We start from the raw sequence: 23,824 nt of genomic DNA on the forward strand, positions 1-23,824 counted from the left end.
TTGGTTTCGGTGTACAAATATCAGAGAAAATACTTTTTTGGTTTGCTAACTTTCTCTATTTTGGGTTTTAATCCTCTACATTTTCAAAGTTTGGTTTCAGAACTGTGCTAACTTTAAATTTTTTTGATTCTCAGTCCTATTTCATCAGAACTCTGATATAACATTGGAAAATGCTAATGTGATCACACCAAAAAATGCTTATATGACACCGAAAATTGCTGACGTGATATAAGAACTCTTGACTTGTCTGATATTATATTAACAATTGGATCAAAATAATCAAAAAATAAAGTTAGTGTACCAAAACCAAAATTTAATAACTTATATAGTGAACCAAATTAAACATGAAATGGGAAAAAAATATATTTTCCCAAATTTTAATTCACCCGTATCCTAGAATTTGGGTTTTGATATATTCCTTAATTAATCGTATGCCATTCTGTCATTACTGCTATATTTTTATTTTATTCTAAATTATCTTACTCTATATATACATACAATATTGTCCCATAATCATTCCAAGACCTCAACTTTTTTTTCAAGACCCAAAAACACCAAATTTACATATTATACACATAATGAACCCCACTCACATACTCGTAGCGACATTTCCAGGCCAAGGCCACATTAACCCTTCACTTCAACTTGCCAAAAGACTCGTAAAAATGGGCATAGAAGTCACGTTCATGACAAGTGTATTTGCAAGGAAGCGCATGGCTAACGCCGCCACCGGCGACTCCCCTAAAAGCTTAAATTTCGTGGAGTTTTCTGATGGCTATGACGATGGATTGAATCCCCGTGATGATGGGAAAAGGTACATGGAAGAGATGAAAACTAATGGGTTGAAAGCTTTAAAGAATATCATTCTGGCAAGTTCCAAACGAGGCCATCCCGTGACGTGCCTTGTCTACTCTCATCTCTTTGCTTGGGCCGCAGAGGTGGCACGTGAGGTTCACGTTCCGAGTGCGCTTCTGTGGATCGAACCAGCCGCTGTATTAGATATATATTATTACTATTTTAATGGTTATGGTGGTGATATTGATAAATGCTCAAATGAAATTCAGTTGCCAAAACTTCCTTTGCTCTCCAAGAATGATCTTCCAATCTTTCTCCTTCCTTCGACACCCGAACGCTTCCGCCTGGTGGTTAAGGAGAAGCTTGATGTATTAGATGCCGAAACGAAACCGAAGGTGTTGGTGAATAGTTTTGATGAATTGGAGAAAGATGCACTTAGAGCTATTGAGAAATATGAGCTAATTGGTGTGGGACCTTTGATTCCTTCTGGTTTCTTGGGTCGAGAAGATCTTTCAGATAAGTCTTATGGCGGGGACATATTCAAATTATCTGAGATTAATTACATCGAATGGTTGGACTCAAAGCCAGAATCGTCGGTTGTTTATGTGTCGTTTGGAAGCATGTTTGTGCTTCCGAAGACACAAATGGAACAGATAGCTAAGGGGTTATTAGATTGCGGTAGGCCATTTTTATGGGTGATACGAGAAAATGAGCATGATGGAAATAAAGAAGATGATCAAAAGTGGAGTCATTTCGAGGAATTGGAACAAATCGGAAAGATTGTAAGATGGTGTTCACAGTTGGAGGTTCTGTCACACCCTTCATTGGGATGCTTCTTGACTCATTGTGGATGGAACTCTGTGCTGGAAAGCATAGTGTTCGGCGTACCGGTGGTGGCTTTTCCGCAAGGGTTTGATCAGCCCACAAATGCAAAGTTGATAGAAGAGGTGTGGAAGACAGGAATTAGGCTTCATAAAAATGAGGATAGTGGCATTGTGGAGGGTGACGAGATCATGAAGTGCATTGAAAAAACAATGGATGATGGAGAAAAGAGCCAAGAATTGAGAAACAATGCCAATAAATGGAAGGGTTTGGCAAGAGAAGCCATGGGGGAGAATGGATCTTCAAACAAGAATCTCAAGTACTTCCTTAAAGAACTTGGGCATGTTTGAAAATATTTGATCTTCATCTTATTATCATATTTGAAAGTTTAATGGATGGCTTTAATTCAGTTAATAATGAAAGTTATCAATCAATAAATGTGAGGTATATTAGATTTTTAGACAAGAGAAAATAAATTGTCATTTTTAAAAAATAAAACATTGGTGTGCAAGACATACTAGTGTTAAAAACAAAAACAAAAAAGAACTAAATCAAGACATTCTACAAAAATACATTCAAATCCAAAAAAAAAAAAAAACAAACAAACAATAACTAAAATTAAAATTGAGAAACAAGAAAAACATAGAGTTGTGTCATTATTGTAGACATTCACTAAGATTTACTAAGAAGACTTCTGGAACAATATAAGTTTTGATGATTTAATAAGATTGTTAATCCGACAGATAATTATAAAGTTTAACCTAACTGATTCAAGAAGGAAAACTGAATATTATTTTAAAAAATTCTAATAAAAAAAATTTAAAGAACGGAGAAGAATGTTTACATTTTGTTGAGTTTGCTTATAATCGTAACATGCACTCTACTACGAGTTTTTCTATGTTTGAAATTGTTATGGCTTTAGCCCATTAATTCATATAAACTCGTATCTTTGCCTATAAGTGAAAGATTAAACATGGATGATAAGAAAAAAGCAAAGTTTGTTCGAAGTTTGCACGAGAGAGTAAATTAATGTTAATTACATTGAGAAGAAGAACTTGCAATACACGAAGCCAACCAATAAGGAGAAGAATAAGGTGATTTTCGGGAGACTGGGTGTTGTTACATTTGAAGAAAGAGAGATTCTGAAAAAGAGATGTTCAAAACTCCTACAAAGAGGTGATGGTAAAACGTGTTAATACGTCTTATTTAAAGATTAAATTAAAAGTTCTCGATTTAAGCTAAATAAAAATATGAAAAAATTCATGTAGACTTAAATAATTATTTGGGACATGTTAGAGTCAATGGAATTAAGAAAAAGATCGCAAACGTGGAATTTTATGTCCAGGGGTAAAACAGGTCTTTTCATACTTAGGAATGATTAAATTATGATTTTTAAATGTCCATGGATTTTTTTGATTTAAGGTCGACATTTAAAATACATAATGCATGCTTGATTTCAAAACAAAAATGTTATGTTATGCATGATTTTATAAAGTGATGAGAATGTTAAACGTTGAAGGAAGTGAAGTAATTGTGGCTATTGAGGTAACGGTACTGAGGTAACGGTATGTGGTAACGGTAAGAATGGAATATCGTGAGGGAAAAAGGCCCCAGAGGGAGCCCATTTATGAGAAAAGGCCCCAGAGGGAACCCCGACAATCGTATTTCTATTCGACAGAGGATAGACCAAAGCCCAGTTGAGCGGTGAGAGTATTGCTGGTGTCCCTCACCGCCCAGTACTGTGGTTTCATGTAGATGGATCCATCGACTTTTGGAGGTTTGAGGAAAGTCACAATTAACGATCTGAATTCAACAAAGGAAAAGGAAAGTTTATGATCATGAAAAATGTTTTATGTTATGTCATGTTGAGGAAAAAGGAAAGTTAAAGTTTATGTTTGCATGTCATGAAAATGTTATTTTTACGTAAAAATATTTTCACTGTTGCATGTGGTTTTATACGTATTATTTGTTATAAAGATTATGTTTTGTTGAGTCTTTAGACTCACTAGGTGTGATGGATGCAGGTGAGTTTGAGGGAGGTCTTGACGGATGAACTAACTGGACTGAAGGTGCACACAAGCCGAGGACCAGCGCTTCTACTATTTCGCATTTACGATTTATGATTCATGATTTACGTTAAAGATTTTAAGACTATTTAATTATTCTTTGGAGAGATTTTTGAGAGATTTAGTATGGCTATACTTTTCAAACTTATTGCATTTTAGATTTGGTAAAACAGTTAACGATTTCATTTTATGATTATTTCACTTGATTTTTAAAATGACAGTTGGATGATGTTTTATTTTGAAGGGTAAAATATTTTCATGAGGTTTATGAATATGGCCGAAAATTGAGTGTTGTAAAAAAATTTCTAGTACTTTTAAAGCAATAAAAAGGGCAGACGTTTCAGATGGTCTATTCCAGGTGATTGAGAAGATCAATGACTGTAACGTCCCGAAAATCAGATTACGTATAAGCCATGCATAATTACTGTTATTTAAATTAAAATGATTTTTATGCATGAGAGTTTAAATTCATTCTTTTAAATTTATTGAGTCATGATTATTTATTTTAAAAAAAATAGATGTTTAGTTTTATCTTTTTAGGATAAATACACGAGGCCGGACCGGAGTTTGGAGATTAAATATAAGATTAATAATAAGAAAAAATATTCCTAAATTTAAATTAAGTTAAGGGATAATTTAATTTAAAGAAAATGAATGTTTTAGGATTTATTAATTAATTAGAGCTAAGTTATTAAATAAGTACTTTAGATTAATATTTAATTAAAGTTTAAATTAAAATATGTAAATAAATGGGGATGAATTAATCTAGGTATAATATATACTCAAGAAATTAAACATAGCATTTAAATACTTAATTTTAGACTAAACAATACCATGCAAGATTTTATCCTAAATGAAATTATTAATAAACTAGAATATAAAATTGGGGGTATTAAACCTTAAGCATTTAAAATATAAGACTTAAACAATATTATAGCATGCCAAAAAATAGTAATAAGTTTCGATCAACTCCTTAAACAAATTCAAAATTTTTAGTGAACCTCATTCAAGTCACCTCAAATAGCCTTTAAGGTAAATACAATTCCTCACCTTAAATTCCATAGTTATTAGTAAATTCAAAATACTATAATACAACTCATTACTACTCAACCCTTTTATGCTAGCAAATAACGTGAATCACATCAAGAATAAGAGCAAAAGCAACGGCAGCTAAGGGGAGAAGAAACAATTCAAAAACCCATTCAACTCTTTCACTTGTAACCTCCACCTTAATGCACTTAAATACCCATTTAACACCCCTTGAATCTTCACCTTCATAACCTACATCTCCTACAACCATAAGCTTCAAAAATAGCAATGAATCAACAGCAAAAACAATCGTGAACAGCAGCAGAAACAAGAGAAGAAAATCCAACTCCGACTCCGCCGCTCGTAATCGTTGTATTGATTTTTTTATTCAAAACAAATTCCAGGCATGTATATATTGTTTCTTTGCTCTTCAATCAAGTCCTATAAATATTTTTAAACATTATATGTTCAGGATTCATGAGGTAAAAACGAAATTTGACAGCAACAATTTCTAAAAATCTGCACAGGTTCTCGGCCATGTGTTCATGTTTCACGTTTGTAATGTTTTGTTGATTTCAGGGGTTGCTTCGATTCCAGGCTCTCAAGGCTGATTCTAGGAATTTTTTAGAGTGTGTTAGGGTGTTATTGGTTCATTGGTTTACATCCATACACGCACAAACAAAGAAATGACAGCAACTTTATATTTAAGTGCAGAAATGAGGCATGATTTCTATCATGGAATGGTTAAGGATGGTGTTCGAATCTTGGCTGTCCTAGAGACTGTAGCCATGGTTAGAACTCTTCTTTATCATGTCTAGGACGTGACCAAATCGTTCTTTCACGATTTAATTCACAGATCCATTAAAAACATCACAGCAACTACACAAGTGCAATTCGGTTCCTTCATTTTCTGTGTGTGTACACTTTCGGTTTTTGGGTGGGGTTTGGATTGTGGTTGGCTTCTAGCCCATAGCCATGGTTCATACAACATTCCATCATGTCTAGATCGAGCCATGGTTGATGAAATGGCCACTGGAACGACACAAGACAGTAAAACAACTCAATACATTCCACTGCACAAAGTTGGTGCTCTCGGTTGATACTTTCTGTTGTCACATGTGTTTGCTTGGGTTGTGGCTAGCTTTTAGCCCTTAGCCATGGTTCAACCCATGCCTTAGGATGTTGGTAAGAGTCTTGGGTTGGTGGTTCAAGCCAATGGCCATTAATTTCAGAGTTTACACCACAAACACACAAGCTGCCACTGCTGCACTTTTGACAGCAGCTATGGGTTTCGGTTTTTGGGGTTGTTTGAGTTCTTGGTTGGATTTTAGCCCATGGCCTTGGACTGAACAGTACCTCAATGAGTTAGGAAGGTCATGTTTTTGGCCGTTTGTGATTTGGTCGAGTTTAGAGGTCGTACGAGAATTTACGGCGAAAGGTGCCAAAATGACTCTCGAAAGAGTGTTTTATGTTTTTGGATTCCTTTCACCTATTTTTGTGTTTTACAGTTATTATGCATATTTTTCAGTATGTTTAGGGTATTTTTAATCATGATTAAATTTCGGTTTAATGTTGATTCGGATTGGTACGAAGCCATGGTTAAAAAATCAAGTTATTGGTCCGACTCGTCTAGTTTTTGGTTCTATTGTTAAAATTTTGTCAAGTTAATATTTATTGCATATTAGTAGTAAATCGCAGCAAGCCTGAGAACGATCTAACACATCCGGTAAAAATAAGATTATAATTATAATACGTGCATAAAAATATAAAATGATTATTTTTTAGATATATGCTATATGTCTTGTGGCCAATGCTTATGGGTTTGGAAGTCGGTAGGCGCAACCGAGTACCTCTCCACCCGGTGACTTACGACCGGTTATGATTATGTATGGGTACGGACATCCAGCCCAAGGGCTGTGATTGATCTCTACCGCCCAGTATACTGTGGTTTAGTCTGATCAGGCGCTCACGTTATGTTATGGGCAACTTGCTTAGAAACATTATCTCTACCAGAAAAATTATGATATGTTATGACAGAGCTCTATTGAGCAAATATTTTACGTATGACTTTCAGATATGAACGCAGTTATAATTATTCATGATACAATTTTCACCATACGCTCATGTGATTTTATGATATATATTACTTGTTATTCACGATATATACATGTTGAGTCTTTAGACTCACTAGACTTGATTGTTGTAGGTATTAATGAGGTCGAGACCGCGGGCGGAGACCAGTGAGCGATCTTGAGACAGCAGTAGTAAACCCGATGACCTTATGATTTAGTTTATGTACCTTTTATTATTCAAACTCAGTTTTAATACGTTGGATTATTTTTAAATTGATGTTTACGTTGGATTATTTTTAAATTGTTGGTTGAAAACAATATTTGCTTCCGCTGTTATTTTAAAGTTAAAATTATTTACATGTTTATTTTAATTAAATGAGACAAGTTAATATTTATTTAGAAAATTTTTAATAATTCCGAAAAATTATGAATACGAAATACGGGCCTCTACAATGACGTTGCATACGACTGGACTTACTAGGTGAGCATAATGTAAGTTCCACTTTTAATGTTAATGATCTATCGTTGTTTGATGTAGGTGACAATCGAGATTTGAGGACAAAACTTTTTCAAGAAGGGATGATGATGCGATCATGGATCAATCTCCTAAGAAAGCATGAGATCTACTAGAGTTGCCAGAAGGACCAATAATGAGAGGGCGAATCAAGAAGTTTAAGGAAGCTCTTCAAGGACTCATGGTGAGCTACCAAGAAGTTCCTACAAACATGTGATCAAGGTTAAAATGGTTTGGTGACCATGACAACCAAGTTGGAGGTCATTGCAACGTCATTCATGTGTTAAAGGATTGAGATAGCTATTTTTGCACACCCGTATGTTGTGAGCACGCACCCGTGCATGCAACACACGAAGGAACCCCCAGGACAAAAATAGGCACGCTCCACACCATGAGCATGAAAAAGGTGCACAATCACATGTCCACCCTTGCCCGACGTTAAGAAATGCAATAACGTGCATGTACCCGCACGATGTTGGCATGCACCCGGGCGCGACAATGCGTAGGAAAGATTTATTTTCCTATTTTAGATTCTTAATTCGTTAGAAAACATCAAGATTGATATCTTTCGGTTTTATAAACATATATATACATGAAATTATTGAAAAATATTGATAGTTTAATGAGTTTTTCTCTCAAATCAAAAAGCTTGGTTTTGTTCTTCTAAAAAATCAAACTTATTAAAGTTTAATCTTTGTGGCGTTTGTCAATCGTTCTTAACGCAGATTGTTAAATACGAGTTCTTTGAAGGTTCACTTGAATTTGATAATTTATTATCATGTTATTGTTACTAAAATTCATAGTTTATTAGTGAATTTCATAAATTACTTGTTTCAAATATAGGTAAAAAAAACATCAAGAATTTTTTTTTTATTTAATTGAGGGCGAGATTACAACCAAATTGTGTTTATTTTCATTCGTACAATTATTCATATAAAAACACTACGTATGGATGGTATGACTACCCGAACAAGAATTTTTGAACAACAAACAAGCGGTTCAGATATGCACTACCAAGAAGTGCTAGATTCTCTTTTGGTTACGCCCTAAAAGTAGAAGAAAAGATGGAATTCCAACAAACTTCTATTATTGAATTTACCCAATGGTACCAATTTTTTGGAACATACAATTCCAAATCACTAAATGACATATCTTGAGGATGCTCTAAAGCGCTCGTAGTATCATTATGAATAGACAAACCACAGCTGTGAAAGCCTAAAAATATGCATACCCAACTGAGATGTTATATTATTTCATCACGATGCCTGCCTAAAGACACGGTTTAATTGATTGTTGCATCGAGTGGTTGGATCATAGACTTTTACCATAAAAATGGTTGCATATACAACATCAACAACTACGAGAAATCCACGTGTGATGTGTGGAAAATGAAAATTGTGTACCATAGTCAGTATCTAGATATGGATAAGGGGAGCATGTCATACATTTGGTGAACTACAACCATGTTTAAAGAGCATAGCTGTAGATAAGCTAAAACGTTTTATCGTTATTTGTGGAGGGATCTTGGAATAATTGAATTGGATTAGACTTCCAAAACCCCTTTGTAGCGAAAATGATGGATTCAACATAAAAACAAATGCTCTCGAAATCTCATACCACACATGCTCCAACAGAAAGAAAGGCCAAGACAGCTACAACTCCTAACTTAACAATGTTTGCATCGGTCTATACAACTAAGATTACTTGTTATAAAAGAGGTGTGGATTCCACCAAGCATGCTCCCAGAATCTCTTAACACACATGCTCCAATAGAAATAAATGCCAATATCCTAGAAATAAATAGAAAAATGCATGGGAGGACGTTGTGATGTCTACGGTGGACATGAATTCTTTTGTTCTAATGTTAGAAGATCATTGAAATACACCCAGGACTAGAGCATGTCATGAAAGAAGCACACTTGGCTGCATGATTTGACTGTGTCTGCATGGAAGAGTTGAATGTATATATCATAAACGTGAGGTCCAGGATACCAGGCCGAGAAACTCGGGCAGCCACTCCCTTATGTGCAATCTCTAGCGAATTCAGGGCCCTGGATCCCAGCTCAGCTGGATAGGCCTAGTCTGATATGAGATGTTCTAATTCAGTTTGGATAGACTTCATTCAAGAATGTCGCCACCCTTGGAATCAATTAGTATAGAGCCCAAAATATGTACACGTAAAACCATGCATTTATTTAATTGTTAAATTATTTATTTGAATCAAAATGATTTTTGGTGGTACATGATTTATAATTTGCATTATTTTAGATTTGCATGATGCGAGTTAAAATGTTTTCTTGAGTTTCATGTTTCAGACGATTATTAGATGCGGGATCGAGAAAAGAGACCGGCGACGATTTTGGTGATTTTAAAATACGATATTTTATTTTAAGTTAGGATTGAGACATTTTAAATGATTTATTAGTTTTTAGCATTTTTAGAGCCTAATTTAATTATTAGGTGATTTTAAAATTTTAAAATTTTAAACTTTTAAGTATTTGTCACTTGTACATTTTATTTTAAATTAGGGGATTTTATTTAAAGTTAGTGGGGTTTAACATTTTTAATTATCATTTCATTATTTAGTTAAGCTAAATTTCCCTAATTATTTACTCACACACACACGTTACACTACCCACACACACAATCACTCGGTTTTCCCCCTTGCACACACACACATTGTTTGCTTTCATTTCATTTTTTTAGAAGAAATTAGGGTTCTAGAACCTTTAACAGCCGCCCTTTCCTCTGCAATTTTCTAGCATATCCTCGTCCACTTTTTTTTTCAAGAAAATGGTGCCACATTCGTCCCGGATCAACTCTCGCATCCTTCCCGCTTCCGTATCATCGTTTTTGTATTTTTAAAGATCAAGGCATGTATATTCTATTGTTTCTGCATCGATCTCGTCATATTATGTGTTGTGATTTTTATTATGCGTGAAATTCCATGTATGTTGTTAAAAAAATTGAGAAAAAACGTTTGAAATGATTTTTTTATATCCAAATTTTTAGATCTAAAAACGTGTCTGATGTCACTTCGATTTCTGCGAAAATTCGGTCGATTTTCTGGAAACTTTTTCAACATATAAAACGTATTACTTTTTGATTCCTTCGATTTGACAGTAAATTCGAGACGATTCAACATATTATTCATTAAATGCATTCAATATGACCATTGGAATTGAAGACTATAAATAGCTGAGTTGTTCAGTTGTGGAAAAGGTTAACAAAGATAACAACAAAGACGATTTCACGTGAACATCAGTTACACAACAAGAGCATTCAGTTGCGATTCATTTTCAAGTTTTTATTCAGTTTGAAATTCGTAAATTAAAGCTCACAATTCACTAATTTATTCGTAGCAATCAGCCTACCCATTTGATCTATTCAGTTATCAACTGATAAGTATAAGAAAAGCTAATAGTTTTAGTTTGGTGGTGTTTAAGTCCAAACTGAACTGGGTTATTACATTTGGTTATAATTAATCAAAGTTTTTTTTTGAATACCTATCTTTTAGATAGAATTGGTAACGTAGGCGCATTTGAAGTCTTCAAACATACATAAAATAAGTGTGCTCATTTATCCGTACCTTCAGTTTTCATAATACCCTAACAAAAATATTCAAATCTATCCTCCAGTTTATTTCCGCGCTATTTTAATTAATTGATCGATATTGACATACAAGATATCGATATCAGTTCCTCAAAAAACTGAATCACATTCTATAAAAAGAATTCAAAAATCCTAAGTGTTTATTCAACCTCCCTTCTAAACGTTTTACTTGTTTTAACCGATCCAAACATGGGGATTGGTTGTTTTGTATCACATCACAACACTTAGCATGTGCTTTAATGTTTAATCCTTGGACATGATTTTTTTTATGGTTTTTCTTTGAGAAACTGCAGTTGTGATGACATGACACACTATTTGACTTTCTTGATTTTTGATCACTCAGAGATTGAATCACACCTAGAATTGATTGATATAAAATGTAGTTGTAGATGAAGGATTGGAACATGAAGTAGTTTTGTATCATATTTTGAGACATCATGTATGCACATTAAGTCATAGTTATACGAATTAATTGTTAATTGGCAAAAGGTGAGCTCATGAAAAAAAAATCTAAAACTTTTCTAATTATCCTTCGATGCAAAAATACGGAATAGAATGACCGAGGGATGATTTAGGCGATCCTTGGACCGTTTGAGCCTTTTGAGCCTATCCAATACATCATTCATATATCTTAAATCCCATTTTGAGCTTTTAAAAATCAAATAGAGTGTGTCAAAGACATACAATTGGCCCCCATTCTTATCCCTTTGAAATACAACATCAATTACCCATTTTAGCTCATACACTATTCCTATATCTTAATTTTGAGAGAAATAATCACATTTAGCGCTTTAAAATATTCAATAACTTCAATGTTTTGGCAATAGATAAGAAGAATTGAAGGAGTTTGTAAAAAAAAAAAATCATGAAGAAAGGGAAGAGGATTGATGGAAAAAAATATAGAATGAGAAAAGAAAAGAGGAGGAAAGAATGTTGTATAGTGTGGTGATTGAAAAGAAAATATTGTCGAGGATTGAAAAAAATGAAGAAAAAAGCTGAAGGAAGATGAAAAATAGAGAAAGTTTGAAGATTATTAAAGCTATAGTATTGTGAAAAAACAAGCTGAAAAGAAGAAAAAATATGTGTGAAGATGGATGGAAGTAGAAGGAAGATGAAAAAGTTAGATGGATGATGATGAAATTCAATAAGGTGGGGAGGATAATAGATGAAGAAGTGCGTTGTACGATTAATTTTTTTAATTTCTCTTATTTTGAATCTTCATACCTTTATTGTAGCCGTGAGCTGTAGCCTAACAATATATGTTTGAAAAGACGTATTGACTGAGTCATATTCCTTTAACATTTAGAAGAGAAACATATGAAAGATAAGCTTATAGAGAGTTTCTCGAAAAAAATTCAGAAGATATGAGTACTCCTTGAACTGAAACACCTTTGAAGAATATAATTTTTGACTTCCACACTACAGCAGTGTAACGTACCGTACTTTTACTGTTCAAAATTTGCGGAAAAATTAAGAATTTTCTTGAATGTAAAAATACTTTCAATGTCTGCCATAAAATATCTCAACCAAGTCCCCCATAAGACATGGTTGCTCAAAATAACTACAATAAAAATTTGCTCACAAAAGGTTTGCTCAAAGTATTCCCATCAAAATATGAAATCAGAGTAATTTAACTTTTGCATAAAACTTAAACATGGCGGTCCTCGGGTTTAGCCTCCCGCTCAGTCCAAGCCTGCCCCTTGGTCACCACCTCCTGTCTCCTCATCAACATACTCACCTACATCAATCAAGTCTAATGAGTCTAAAGACTCAACACGTATAAACTGGTAGTAACGACTAGTACATAATAAAATCACATGAAACTTTAAAATAGGACATACATACTTAAAACTTGACTTGCGTATTAAAACTTGAACATACGTACATACATACTTAGACGTGCCATCAACATAAACTTTTCTTAAGCATGCCGCATACTTGAACATACATAACTTCATCATTTTGCGTAGAGGATGTTTCAAAGCAAGTGACCCATACATAATAAACGCCTGATCAGACAAACCACAGTACTGGGCTGACGTATCCATTGCCACATACATGAGATCCCCGTTCATAATTTAACGGGCTGGTTGGTCCCCGTTCATAATTTAACGCTTTCCAACCTCGATCTAACCCGTTCATAATTTAACGGGCGGATTGGTCCCCGTTCATAATTTAACGCTTTCCAATCCTAACATAATTTGGTCACAAGACATTTAGCATACCTCCAAAAACTTAAAATATTTTCTTTGCACGTCATCATACTTACTTGGCGTTGAGGGATTCGTTGGATCTCACTTGGGGCTGCTACTGTACATACTAACATAAATTTTAAATACTTAACTTGCATGTCTTAGACGTAGGTACTCGAGCTCACCACCAAAATGAATAAGTAGCTTAGGACATTCTAGTTCGCTCCTGGCTTGACCTCGTTTAATCATCGTACTAAACCATGACGTAAAACCACAAAACAAATCCTATATTTTTACATAAATAAATTTTAACCAAGGTGCTAAACCATGATATAGAACCCCAAAGCAAATCCAAAAAAAAAAATTTTTTTTAAAATTTTTTTTTAAAAGTGTGTACACGGACCCCGTGTAGGGGTCCGTGTACGGGTCCAGGTAGACTCTGGAAATTCGTATTTTTGAAGGAAAAAGGACACGACTCCGTGCCAGGGTCCGGGAAGGGGTCCGGGTACCCTCTATCTTTGCAAATTCACGAAAACTCACTAACTTAACATTTCACTCATTCAATCCAAGCCTAAGGACCATGAACCAACACCTCTAGACTCATCCTAGGATGTTATTACATTGATTCAAACCCGTAAAAAATACACCCCAAACGTCCCTAAGCATCAACAATTAATTCCAACACAGCAATAACTCGTAATTAGGCATCGTTTCGCTTCCTACGACTTCTATTACATCCCAAGCCAAACCCGACCCAAACGAACCACCAAATAACACCTAAATACATCTCGTAACATATATAAATGCAGTAGTACAAGCCCGGCGATGTCCAACGAAACCTGCAACAAATAACTTCAAGAACACAATTTACATAAAAGTCGCAGCTTGAGCAGTCCCACGAAAAACGTCATAACTCACTCGATTTTTGTCCAAAAATCTCGAATTTTATATCAAATCGAAGGCATCAAAATGTTCTACAATTTTCTAGTTGAAAGCTTTCTCAAAATCTCGACTGAAAATTCGCAGTTTCAACCAGAACAGTAAAAACGTAAATTTCAGATCTAAAAAGGGCTTCAGAAGCGATTTAAACATGATTGCTCAAATTGCTACACATCGCACACATGGTTTTACGCATAAATAACAACGCACGCATAATATGACATGATCGATTCATCAAGAACAGAATATACGTGCCTTTTGATATTCAAAATACCGTAGCGACGATACCGAAGCGGAGAAAGAAGCGAGGTTGATCCGGGACGAACGTGGCGTTAGAATCTTGTGATGAAAACTCTCGAAAATTGATGGAATGGTGAAGGGGGTGGGGCGGCTGCTGAATACTATGGAACCCTAGGTTTCTCTCCTTTTAAAAATCTGAAAATAAGATGTGCAGGGTGTGTTGTGTGTTTTAGTGTGTGTAAAAACATGTAAGCGTGTGAGAGTGTGTGTAACGTGTGTGTGGGTTTTTAATTAGGAGAATTTAGTGGTAAATTAACTAATTAAAATATTAATTTAAGGTTGACACACACTAATTTAATCAAACTCCTCTATTAAAATAATTACATACTAATTTTAAAAGTTCTAAACTCTTAAATTACTAAATACCTAAATAAGGCTTTTAAAATACTAAAAACTTAATAAATTATTTAAAATGCCCCCACTCTTAACTTAAAATAAAATACCACACTTTAAATTGCTAAAAATCGTCACCGGTCTTTTCCTCGATCCCGCCTCGAATAATCGCCTGAAACTTGAAACTCGAAAAGTATTTTAACATGCATCAATTAAACATAAATATTAAAATAATGCAAATTCTTAAATCGTGAATTAAAACCCAAATCAATGAATTAAGCATGCATTAAAACCATTTAATAAAATACATAAGGAATTTAATAACTTGCACGCACGTGGTTCATGTGGATCTCAAATTTCGGGACGTCACAATCTATCCCCCTTAATTTGAATTTCGTCCCCGAAATTCGCTTATCCTCGATAATCCAAAAATTAGATTCTTAATTCTAGTATCCCAACGATCCACGCTACCGCTGCGCTACTCTGAATAAAATTAAGTCTTATGTTGTCCTTACGTCTCTTCAATCCTAATTAAATTACCTACCAAAAACCTCGTTTGCGAATCACAACTTAAAACGACTTATGGCGTCTTAGTTTTACTTTGCTATGAACTCCAATTCTGACTTTTCTCACAATTCCCAATATTAGTAATAGAGGTTCAAACTTATCGTATCTTATTTTCTCATACCATACCCCTAATTCTCATCGAACTATTACATACGTATTTATGTAGTCCAACCTAAGTGGTCTTAGCACCAACGGTTACTGATCAACTTCCATCCTCAGCAATACACTTAAAAGTTAAATCTTATCTTAATCCCCATATGTTAATATTGGCCTACAATCCTTGAATCGAATATTTACCTTACGATACAAACTTACATAACTTAATTATTTACGAGTACATCCCAAATATAAAATTGTTGCCAACCTTTAATTTCGAGTAACACAAATCCGTAAACCCCAAAATATATAATATCGATCCTCTCCTTAAATAATAAAAACTTTTTAGCATCAATCACAAGCTTAAACTATTTTCTTCACGATTACAATATAGTTAAAGCCTAAGACACTTGAGCCTTCCTCATTGGAACGAATGTCCCACTTAGACGTATCCCCAATACTCAATTAATTCTAGCGTATAAAATTTAATAAGCTTCCTTTATTAAATAATGGACTAACTCTAATGAATCAACTCCACTTATAACCCATAGAATTCTAGAATCTTCATATCAAGCTTGTAGATTTCTTACTCAATAAAAATCTTAATATTCATTTATTGATAACTTATGTTGAACACCAATAATTCCCTTTGTTTTTATTTCACCCAAAATTTCCGTATGAGCAAATATCCCATAAATTTGAAATTCAACCTTACGCAGTCCAAATAGTTTTGGATAACATAATTCCAACACACATATTCACTTATTCTCAAGTTTCTTAATAACCTACAAAAATTTCCCAAGACAAGATGTCTACCTCAATTCTTACATGCGTCGTCTATCAAATAACCTAATCATCAACCATACCCAACCTTCTAGAAAATCAAATTCCAACAAAGGTACAAGCTTAACTGCTACAATCATGACTAAAACTTATGACAGATCAACTTAAGTTCCCAAAAACAATTTTCGCTAACTCAATGTCTACTCTTATAACTTAGCTAACCGATCAACTTTACCTCAAATCGTTATCATCCTGAATTTTAAATTTGCCGCAACATTAATTCACTAGCGCTTAACTTTTCGAGCCCAATGTCGATTCATCTTACAATCCCCTTGATTACCATTTCTTATAATATTATAACCCAGATACTTCAAGGTTCTAATGATCACTTCGAGCTTAAATCATCGAAAATTCCTATCATTTAAACCATTCAATTCCCACTTACTGCTAAACTAGTCCCCCAAATTCCTTAAAATTGTAGCATTAATTCATTATTTCCTCAAAATTATCCAGTTTGTCCTAAATTTTGGAAATTCCACATTTACCCATAAGTTTTTGGTGTTCCTAATTCCATTGTGTAAGTTCCTCGCAACATAAAATTCAAAAATTTTAAACTTATTAGACCCAAATTCAATTCTCATAGCCTCAAAATTTACTGATTTAACCCAAGTGTTCCTCAAAAATTCGAATTTAATCGCCAAAATTTTCTGAATTTTCAATTTGACCCTTAAAGTTCTCGAACTTACATTTTTGGCCCTATAACTCTTCAAAATTTGCATTTCCGGTCCCCAGTAAAATCTTCGATTTTAGTCTCATTAAACCTTAAAATCCTCGAAACTCGGAATTTAATTTCAAACGATAACTTCGAAACTAGTCCCTTAGGATTTTTATCTTTGCACTTAGGTCCTGAAACTATTGGTCATTACCACTAGGTCCTTAAAATTCTCAATTCGTGCAATTATATCCTTAAATCCAACTAGGGGGAGCATGCATCCTAAATAAATTCTATGCTTGTATACTTCCAAATATCGTCGTAGTCTCAAATAATTAATCCTTACATGGAGTTCTCAAAAAGCAACTCAGCTAGCAACCACAAACCATCAGTAATTTCTTAGAAAATCTACAAGTCCCAAAAGCATTCGTAATTGTCAAGTTTAACTTATTACCCACAAGTATAATATCAGTACTACTAACCAAAATATAATATAGACAAATCATTTCCAACTTTTCCAGACGCACAAAAGCAAAATTCTTGCTCATGTCCAATTCCACCGCACCAGCATGCAAGAAAATTAAATAATTTCTCATTTCATGTCGTAACATGCATAAAAGTTTTAAGGATCCAATCTCAATTCATAACGACAGATAAACATGTACTCTAAAACATATGTCATGTAAACATACTGGTGGTTGCATTAAAATATGCACATGCTGAAATCATGACTTGAATGCTTAATACATGAAATAATTTAAAATTTTAAAACTTACAGACTTGAGGTGTGACTTCGTGAGCTTATTGCGACTGGCAATAGGCGTAACCCTTTACAAGAACACCGCTCTGATACCAACTCTAACGTACCGTACTTTTCTTGTTCAAAATTTGCGGAAAAATTAAGAATTTTCTTGAATGTAAAAATACTTTCAATGTCTGCCATAAAATATCTCAACCAAGTCCCCCATAAGACATGGTTGTTCAAAATAACTACAATAAAAATTTGCTCACAAAAGGTTTGCTCAAAGTATTCCCATCAAAATATGAAATCAGAGTAATTTAACTTTTGCATAAAACTTATACATGGCGGTCCTCAAGTTTAGCCTCCCGCTCAGTCCAAGCTTGCCCCTTGGTCACCACCTCCTGTCTCCTCATCAACATACTCACCTACATCAATCAAGTCTAGTGAGTCTAAAGACTCAACACGTATAAACTGGTAGTAACGACTAGTACATAATAAAATCACATGAAACTTTAAAATAGGACATACATACTTAAAACTTGACTTGCGTATTAAAACTTGAACATACGTACATACATACTTAGACGTGCCATCAACATAAACTTTTCTTAAGCATGCCGCATACTTGAACATACATAACTTCATCATTTTGCGTAGAGGATGTTTCAAAGCAGGTGATCCATACATAATAAACGCCTGATCAGACAAACCACATTACTGGGCTGACGTATCCATTGCCACATACATGAGATCCCCGTTCATAATTTAACGGGCTGGTTGGTCCCCGTTCATAATTTAACGTTTTCCAACCTCGATCTAACCCGTTCATAATTTAACGGGCGGATTGGTCCCCGTTCATAATTTAACACTTTCCAATCCTAACATAATTTGGTCACAAGACATTTAGCATACCTCCAAAAACTTAAAATATTTTCTTTGCACGTCATCATACTTACTTGGCGTTGAGGGATTCGTTGGATCTCACTTGGGGCTGCTACTGTACATACTAACATAAATTTTAAATATTTAACTTGCATGTCTTAGACGTAGGTACTCGAGCTCACCACCAAAATGAATAAGTAGCTTAGGACATTCTAGTTCGCTCCTGGCTTGACCTCGTTTAATCATCGTACTAAACCATGACGTAAAACCACAAAACAAATCCTATATTTTTACATAAATAAATTTTAACCATGGTGCTAAACCATGATATAGAACCCCAAAGCAAATCCAAAAAAAAAAAAAATTATTTTTTAAATTTTTTTTTAAAAGGGTGTACACGGACCCCGTGTAGGGGTCCGTGTACGGGTCCGGGTAGACTCTGGAAATTCGTATTTTTGAAGGAAAAAGGACACGACTACGTGCCATGGTCCGGGAAGGGGTCCGGGTACCCTCTGTCTTTGCAAATTCACGAAAACTCACTAACTTAACCTTTCACTCATTCAATCCAAGCCTAAGGACCATGAACCAACACCTCTAGACTCATCCTAGGATGTTATTACATTGATTCAAACCCGTAAAAAAAACGCCCCAAACGTCCCTAAGCATCAACAATTAATTCCAACACAACAATAACTCGTAATTAGGCATCGTTTCGCTTCCTACGACTTCTATTACATCCCAAGCCAAACCCGACCCAAACGAACCACCAAATAACACCTAAATACATCTCTTAACATATATAAATGCAGTAGTACAAGCCCGGCGATGTCCAACGAAGCCTGCAACAAATAACTTCAAGAACACAATTTACATAAAAGTCGCAGCTTGAGCAGTCCCACGAAAAACGTCATAACTCACTCGATTTTTGTCCAAAAATCTCGAATTTTATATCAAATCGAAGGCATCAAAATGTTCTACAATTTTCTAGTTGAAAGCTTTCTCAAAATCTCGACTGAAAATTCGCAGTTTCAACCAGAACAGTAAAAACGTAAATTTCAGATCTAAAAAGGGCTTCAGAAGCGATTTAAACATGATTGCTCAAATTGCTACACATCGCACACATGGTTTTACGCATAAATAACAACGCACGTATAATATGACATGATCGATTCATCAAGAACAGAATATATGTGCCTTTTGATATTCAAAATACCGTAGCGACGATACCGAAGCGGAGAAAGAAGCGAGGTTGATCCGGGACGAACGTGGCGTTAGAATCTTGTGATGAAAACTCTCGAAAATTGATGGAATGGTGAAGGGGGTGGGGCGGCTGCTGAATGCTATGGAACCCTAGGTTTCTCTCCTTTTAAAAATCTGAATAAGATGTGCAGGGTGTGTTGTGTGTTTTAGTGTGTGTAAAAACATGTAAGTGTGTGAGAGTGTGTAACGTGTGTGTGGGTTTTTAATTAGGAGAATTTAGTGGTAAATTAACTAATTAAAATATTAATTTAAGGTTGACACACACTAATTTAATCAAACTCCTCTATTAAAATAATTACATACTAATTTTAAAAGTTCTAAACTCTTAAATTACTAAATACCTAAATAAGGCTTTTAAAATACTAAAAACTTAATAAATTATTTAAAATGCCCCCACTCTTAACTTAAAATAAAATACCACACTTTAAATTGCTAAAAATCGTCACCGGTCTTTTCCTCGATCCCGCCTCGAATAATCGCCTGAAACTTGAAACTCGAAAAGTATTTTAACATGCATCAATTAAACATAAATATAAAAATAATGCCAATTCTTAAATCGTGAATTAAAACCCAAATCAATGAATTAAGCATGCATTAAAACCATTTAATAAAATACATAAGGAATTTAATAACTTGCACGCACGTGGTTCATGTGGATCTCAAATTTCGGGACGTCGCAAGCAGTCTCATTATCTTTCATCTTTTCCAGTGAATGCTTGAGTTTTAAAGTTGCAATGAAAGTGAATTTTATGATTTTTATAGTGTGATAATATGATTGAGTGTGATGGAATTTGTAATGTTGGAAAGTATTGATTGTGTCATTTTTGTGGTGAATCATGGACTTCCACACTACAACAATCTCATTATCTTTGATCTTTTTAAGTGAATGTTTGAGTTTTAAAGTTGCAATGAAAGTGAGTTTTATGATTTTTATAGTGTGATACTATGATTGAGTGTGATGGAATTTGTAATGTTGGAAAGTATTGATTGCGTCATTTTTGTGGTGAATCGTGGAATATTCCTCAGTAATATTTTTTTCTCTGATTTGCTCGAGCACGAACAAAGGCTAAGTGTCGGGATATTGATAATTAAGGAAATAATTGATGGAGAATTTAAGTTGTATTCCAATGTGATTGTACAAGACTTCAAAGGAAACAAAATATCAAAAGATGGAATTTTGTTATTTTAAAATTCCTTGCCATTCACATGAGACACGATACCCTCAGTGCATCGTCGATCGATATTATAATGAGATATTTTAATTTTAAAAATTAGTTTCATCATTAGTTTTAAATCTCGTGTCATGTTTGTTTGTATGTTTGACTAATTCATGCAATTCTTGTTATCATTTTAATAATAATGCAAGTACTAATTTTTAATAATATATCACATGAATTATAAATAATAAATAATAAAGAATTATCGATAACTGGAAGTTAATTGATCCATATGAACCATATAGAGATCCATGTCCAGAACCTAGGTAAATGAAAATGCAATATTACATAAGATTTCAATATTTTACTTGTCTTTGAGTTTCAAAACTATTGAGAATCTGGGCATATCATCTTCAAATCTTGATCTCCCACTAAATCTAATATTTATATTAAATTTTCATGATACATTGAGATACAAATTTAGGGAGGAGAACATGCAATAATACATCTATACATATATATATACACATATGTACATGTATAGACACATATGTAAAATTATATAACTATTATTTAATTTCTCAGTTAATTGTTTATAAATTAATTAATCAATTCTAGACTACTCTTATAAAGTCTAGGAAATTCGAACTACATAACATGTCTGCATGCAGTTTAGGATTTTACTAAAAATATGTATTTAACTATTTTTATGCATTTAATGCATGATAATTATGTGGTTTATTAAAGTTTCATACATAAAGGCTTTCAGTAGTTTTCGCGCTCGAACGAGAAATGGAGACCGAGGATAATTAAGGAAAAATATGTTGTTAAATAACTATTTTTTAATTATTTAATATTTGGTGTAATTAAGAGATATTTTCGAAGTTGGGCATTGGTAGGGTATTTTTTTCGTCGGATCATTTTAAATCGGTACGAAAATTTAGCGAGTCAGGGGACCTTTTGAGGGTTCGCGCAATATTTTCAAAAACATACCCAAACAAAATATTGTTCGAGAGTGTTTTTGGACTTGATGGGATTATTTTATTTCTTAATGGCCTAAAGTCCTTTTGATCCCTTTATTTTTAAATTTAGGGTCCATTAGCACCTTGGTTTTTGAGCGTAATAACGAAAAGGCATGCCATAAATCTCTCTTTTCTCGTTATTCACGCTATTATATGCTGATGTGTGTGTGTGTTTACACGAGGAATGCATAGATTGTTTATGTTGCATCGAATATGCATCGTTTTGTCATGAAATATGCATACATGTTTACATTTAACTCACGTTTTTGTTGTTCTTATGTAAGGAGCTGACGTTCCAAGTTTTAAAACGAATCGTGTAAGTTATATAACGGGCTTGAGGTTATGTCTAGGAATCGATTATAAATATGTTTTGAGGTGTTTTGAGGATTATGGTTGGCTTCGGGTCGAAATTTTGAGGTCCATGGATAAAATGATCAATTAGGCTTTCCAAGGGCAAAATGTTCATTTTGCGCGCGGGTCGAGTTAGCAGTCCTGGCAGCGCCCTGATAACAGATTGACATGTTTTAAATGTACACGTTATTATGAACATGATTTTCATGGAAATATGAAAAATACAATGTATGCTTAATTTTAAGAAAATTTACGTATATGCATGATTTTTATAAGTGATGAATATGATGATACATTTTGAAGGATGAGATTTAGTTGTCACTAATATGAACACGCACATGTAAGGCCAATGCTCAGTGGATGGATAAACTGTCACTGATGTCCCCGCAGCCGGGTACCACAGTTATACGTAGATAGATCCATCGATTAGAGTTGATACGAAAGTCACAACTAATTATCTGAATTCAAATAAAGAAAATGAACACGTATACGTTGATATGATGAGACATGTTTTGGTTATGTTATGCTTTGACACGATATGATTAAGTTCATGCTTTTAAGATCATGAAATATGTGTTAATTACAGTTCGTTTCACTGTTGCATGTTATGTATATGTACTTGTTATAACATTACAGATATGTTGAGTCTTTAGACTCACTATGTGTGAATGATGCAGTTGAGCATATTTTTGAGGAGACTGGAGGCGCCGAAGACTGAGTGGGCGGAGTTGGATGTGCGCACGCTAAACCGAGGACCATATTTTCCGCACATTATGTTTATGAGTTAGGAGTGAACATAGATATTTTCATACACTTTCGTTTTTACATGCCTCACATTTGTTTTATTTTAGACAACATCTAGGGTTGACGATTTCTCTTATTTGTGACTGCAGTATTTTTACCAGTAATTGAATACTTTGATTTTAAAACGTATGATTCACATTTGTTATTGCATGCATGCATTTAAATGTATTTTCAAAAATTAGTTTTAAAAAAAATCTAGCAGTAATTTAAGTAGTAAACATTTCAACTCTAGAATATTCAATGAGAATCATATGCATATAGAAGTCACCACTATTGACATTATTATTTATTTAGTAGATTATTAATTTTCTAAATAAATAATTGTGAACTCATTATAACCCCGATTAACAATGCACTGATGGTATAAATCTTGTTCATATAATGAAAATTGAATGTTTTGAAGATCTAAATTTTCAGCTTTGTGTACTCTTTCACTAAAACAGACAGTTTCACTCTCCTCACTTAATATGCAATTAAACTAACTTCTGCAACTTCCATTACATGGAATCCACTTATAAACTCTTTTATAAGCAATCTGTTTGATCTCTAACAAACTACGGTCGTCAAATTCAACTATTTGAACCTCACTATCTCAATGGGAACATAGAATTCGATATATGTGTGACCCTCAATGGATCAGGGATACAGCTAATTGTGGGTTCATAACTTCATGTAATTCAGAATAACATTTATTCTTATCCGGGCTTACCCTAATTAGCCACATTCTTTTCATCAATATCTTGATCAATAACGTCAGAACCCAAGTCTGATTGC

The 23,824-nt window shown here is 34.0% G+C and overlaps 1 protein-coding gene across 1 annotated transcript; it reads left to right on the forward strand.

Annotated features, from left to right (window-relative positions):
* The first annotated feature begins 517 nt into the window (after positions 1 to 517).
* Positions 518 to 2,093, forward strand: LOC140828419 (anthocyanidin 3-O-glucoside 5-O-glucosyltransferase 1-like). The gene has a single exon (XM_073191388.1). The coding sequence runs from the start codon at positions 579 to 581 to the stop codon at positions 1,965 to 1,967; it is 1,389 nt and encodes a 462-aa protein (XP_073047489.1). The 5' UTR covers positions 518 to 578; the 3' UTR covers positions 1,968 to 2,093.
* The last annotated feature ends 21,731 nt before the right edge of the window (positions 2,094 to 23,824 follow it).

Source organism: Primulina eburnea, chromosome 3 (genome assembly GCF_022965805.1).
Source record: "Primulina eburnea isolate SZY01 chromosome 3, ASM2296580v1, whole genome shotgun sequence".
NCBI lineage: Eukaryota > Viridiplantae > Streptophyta > Magnoliopsida > Lamiales > Gesneriaceae > Primulina > Primulina eburnea.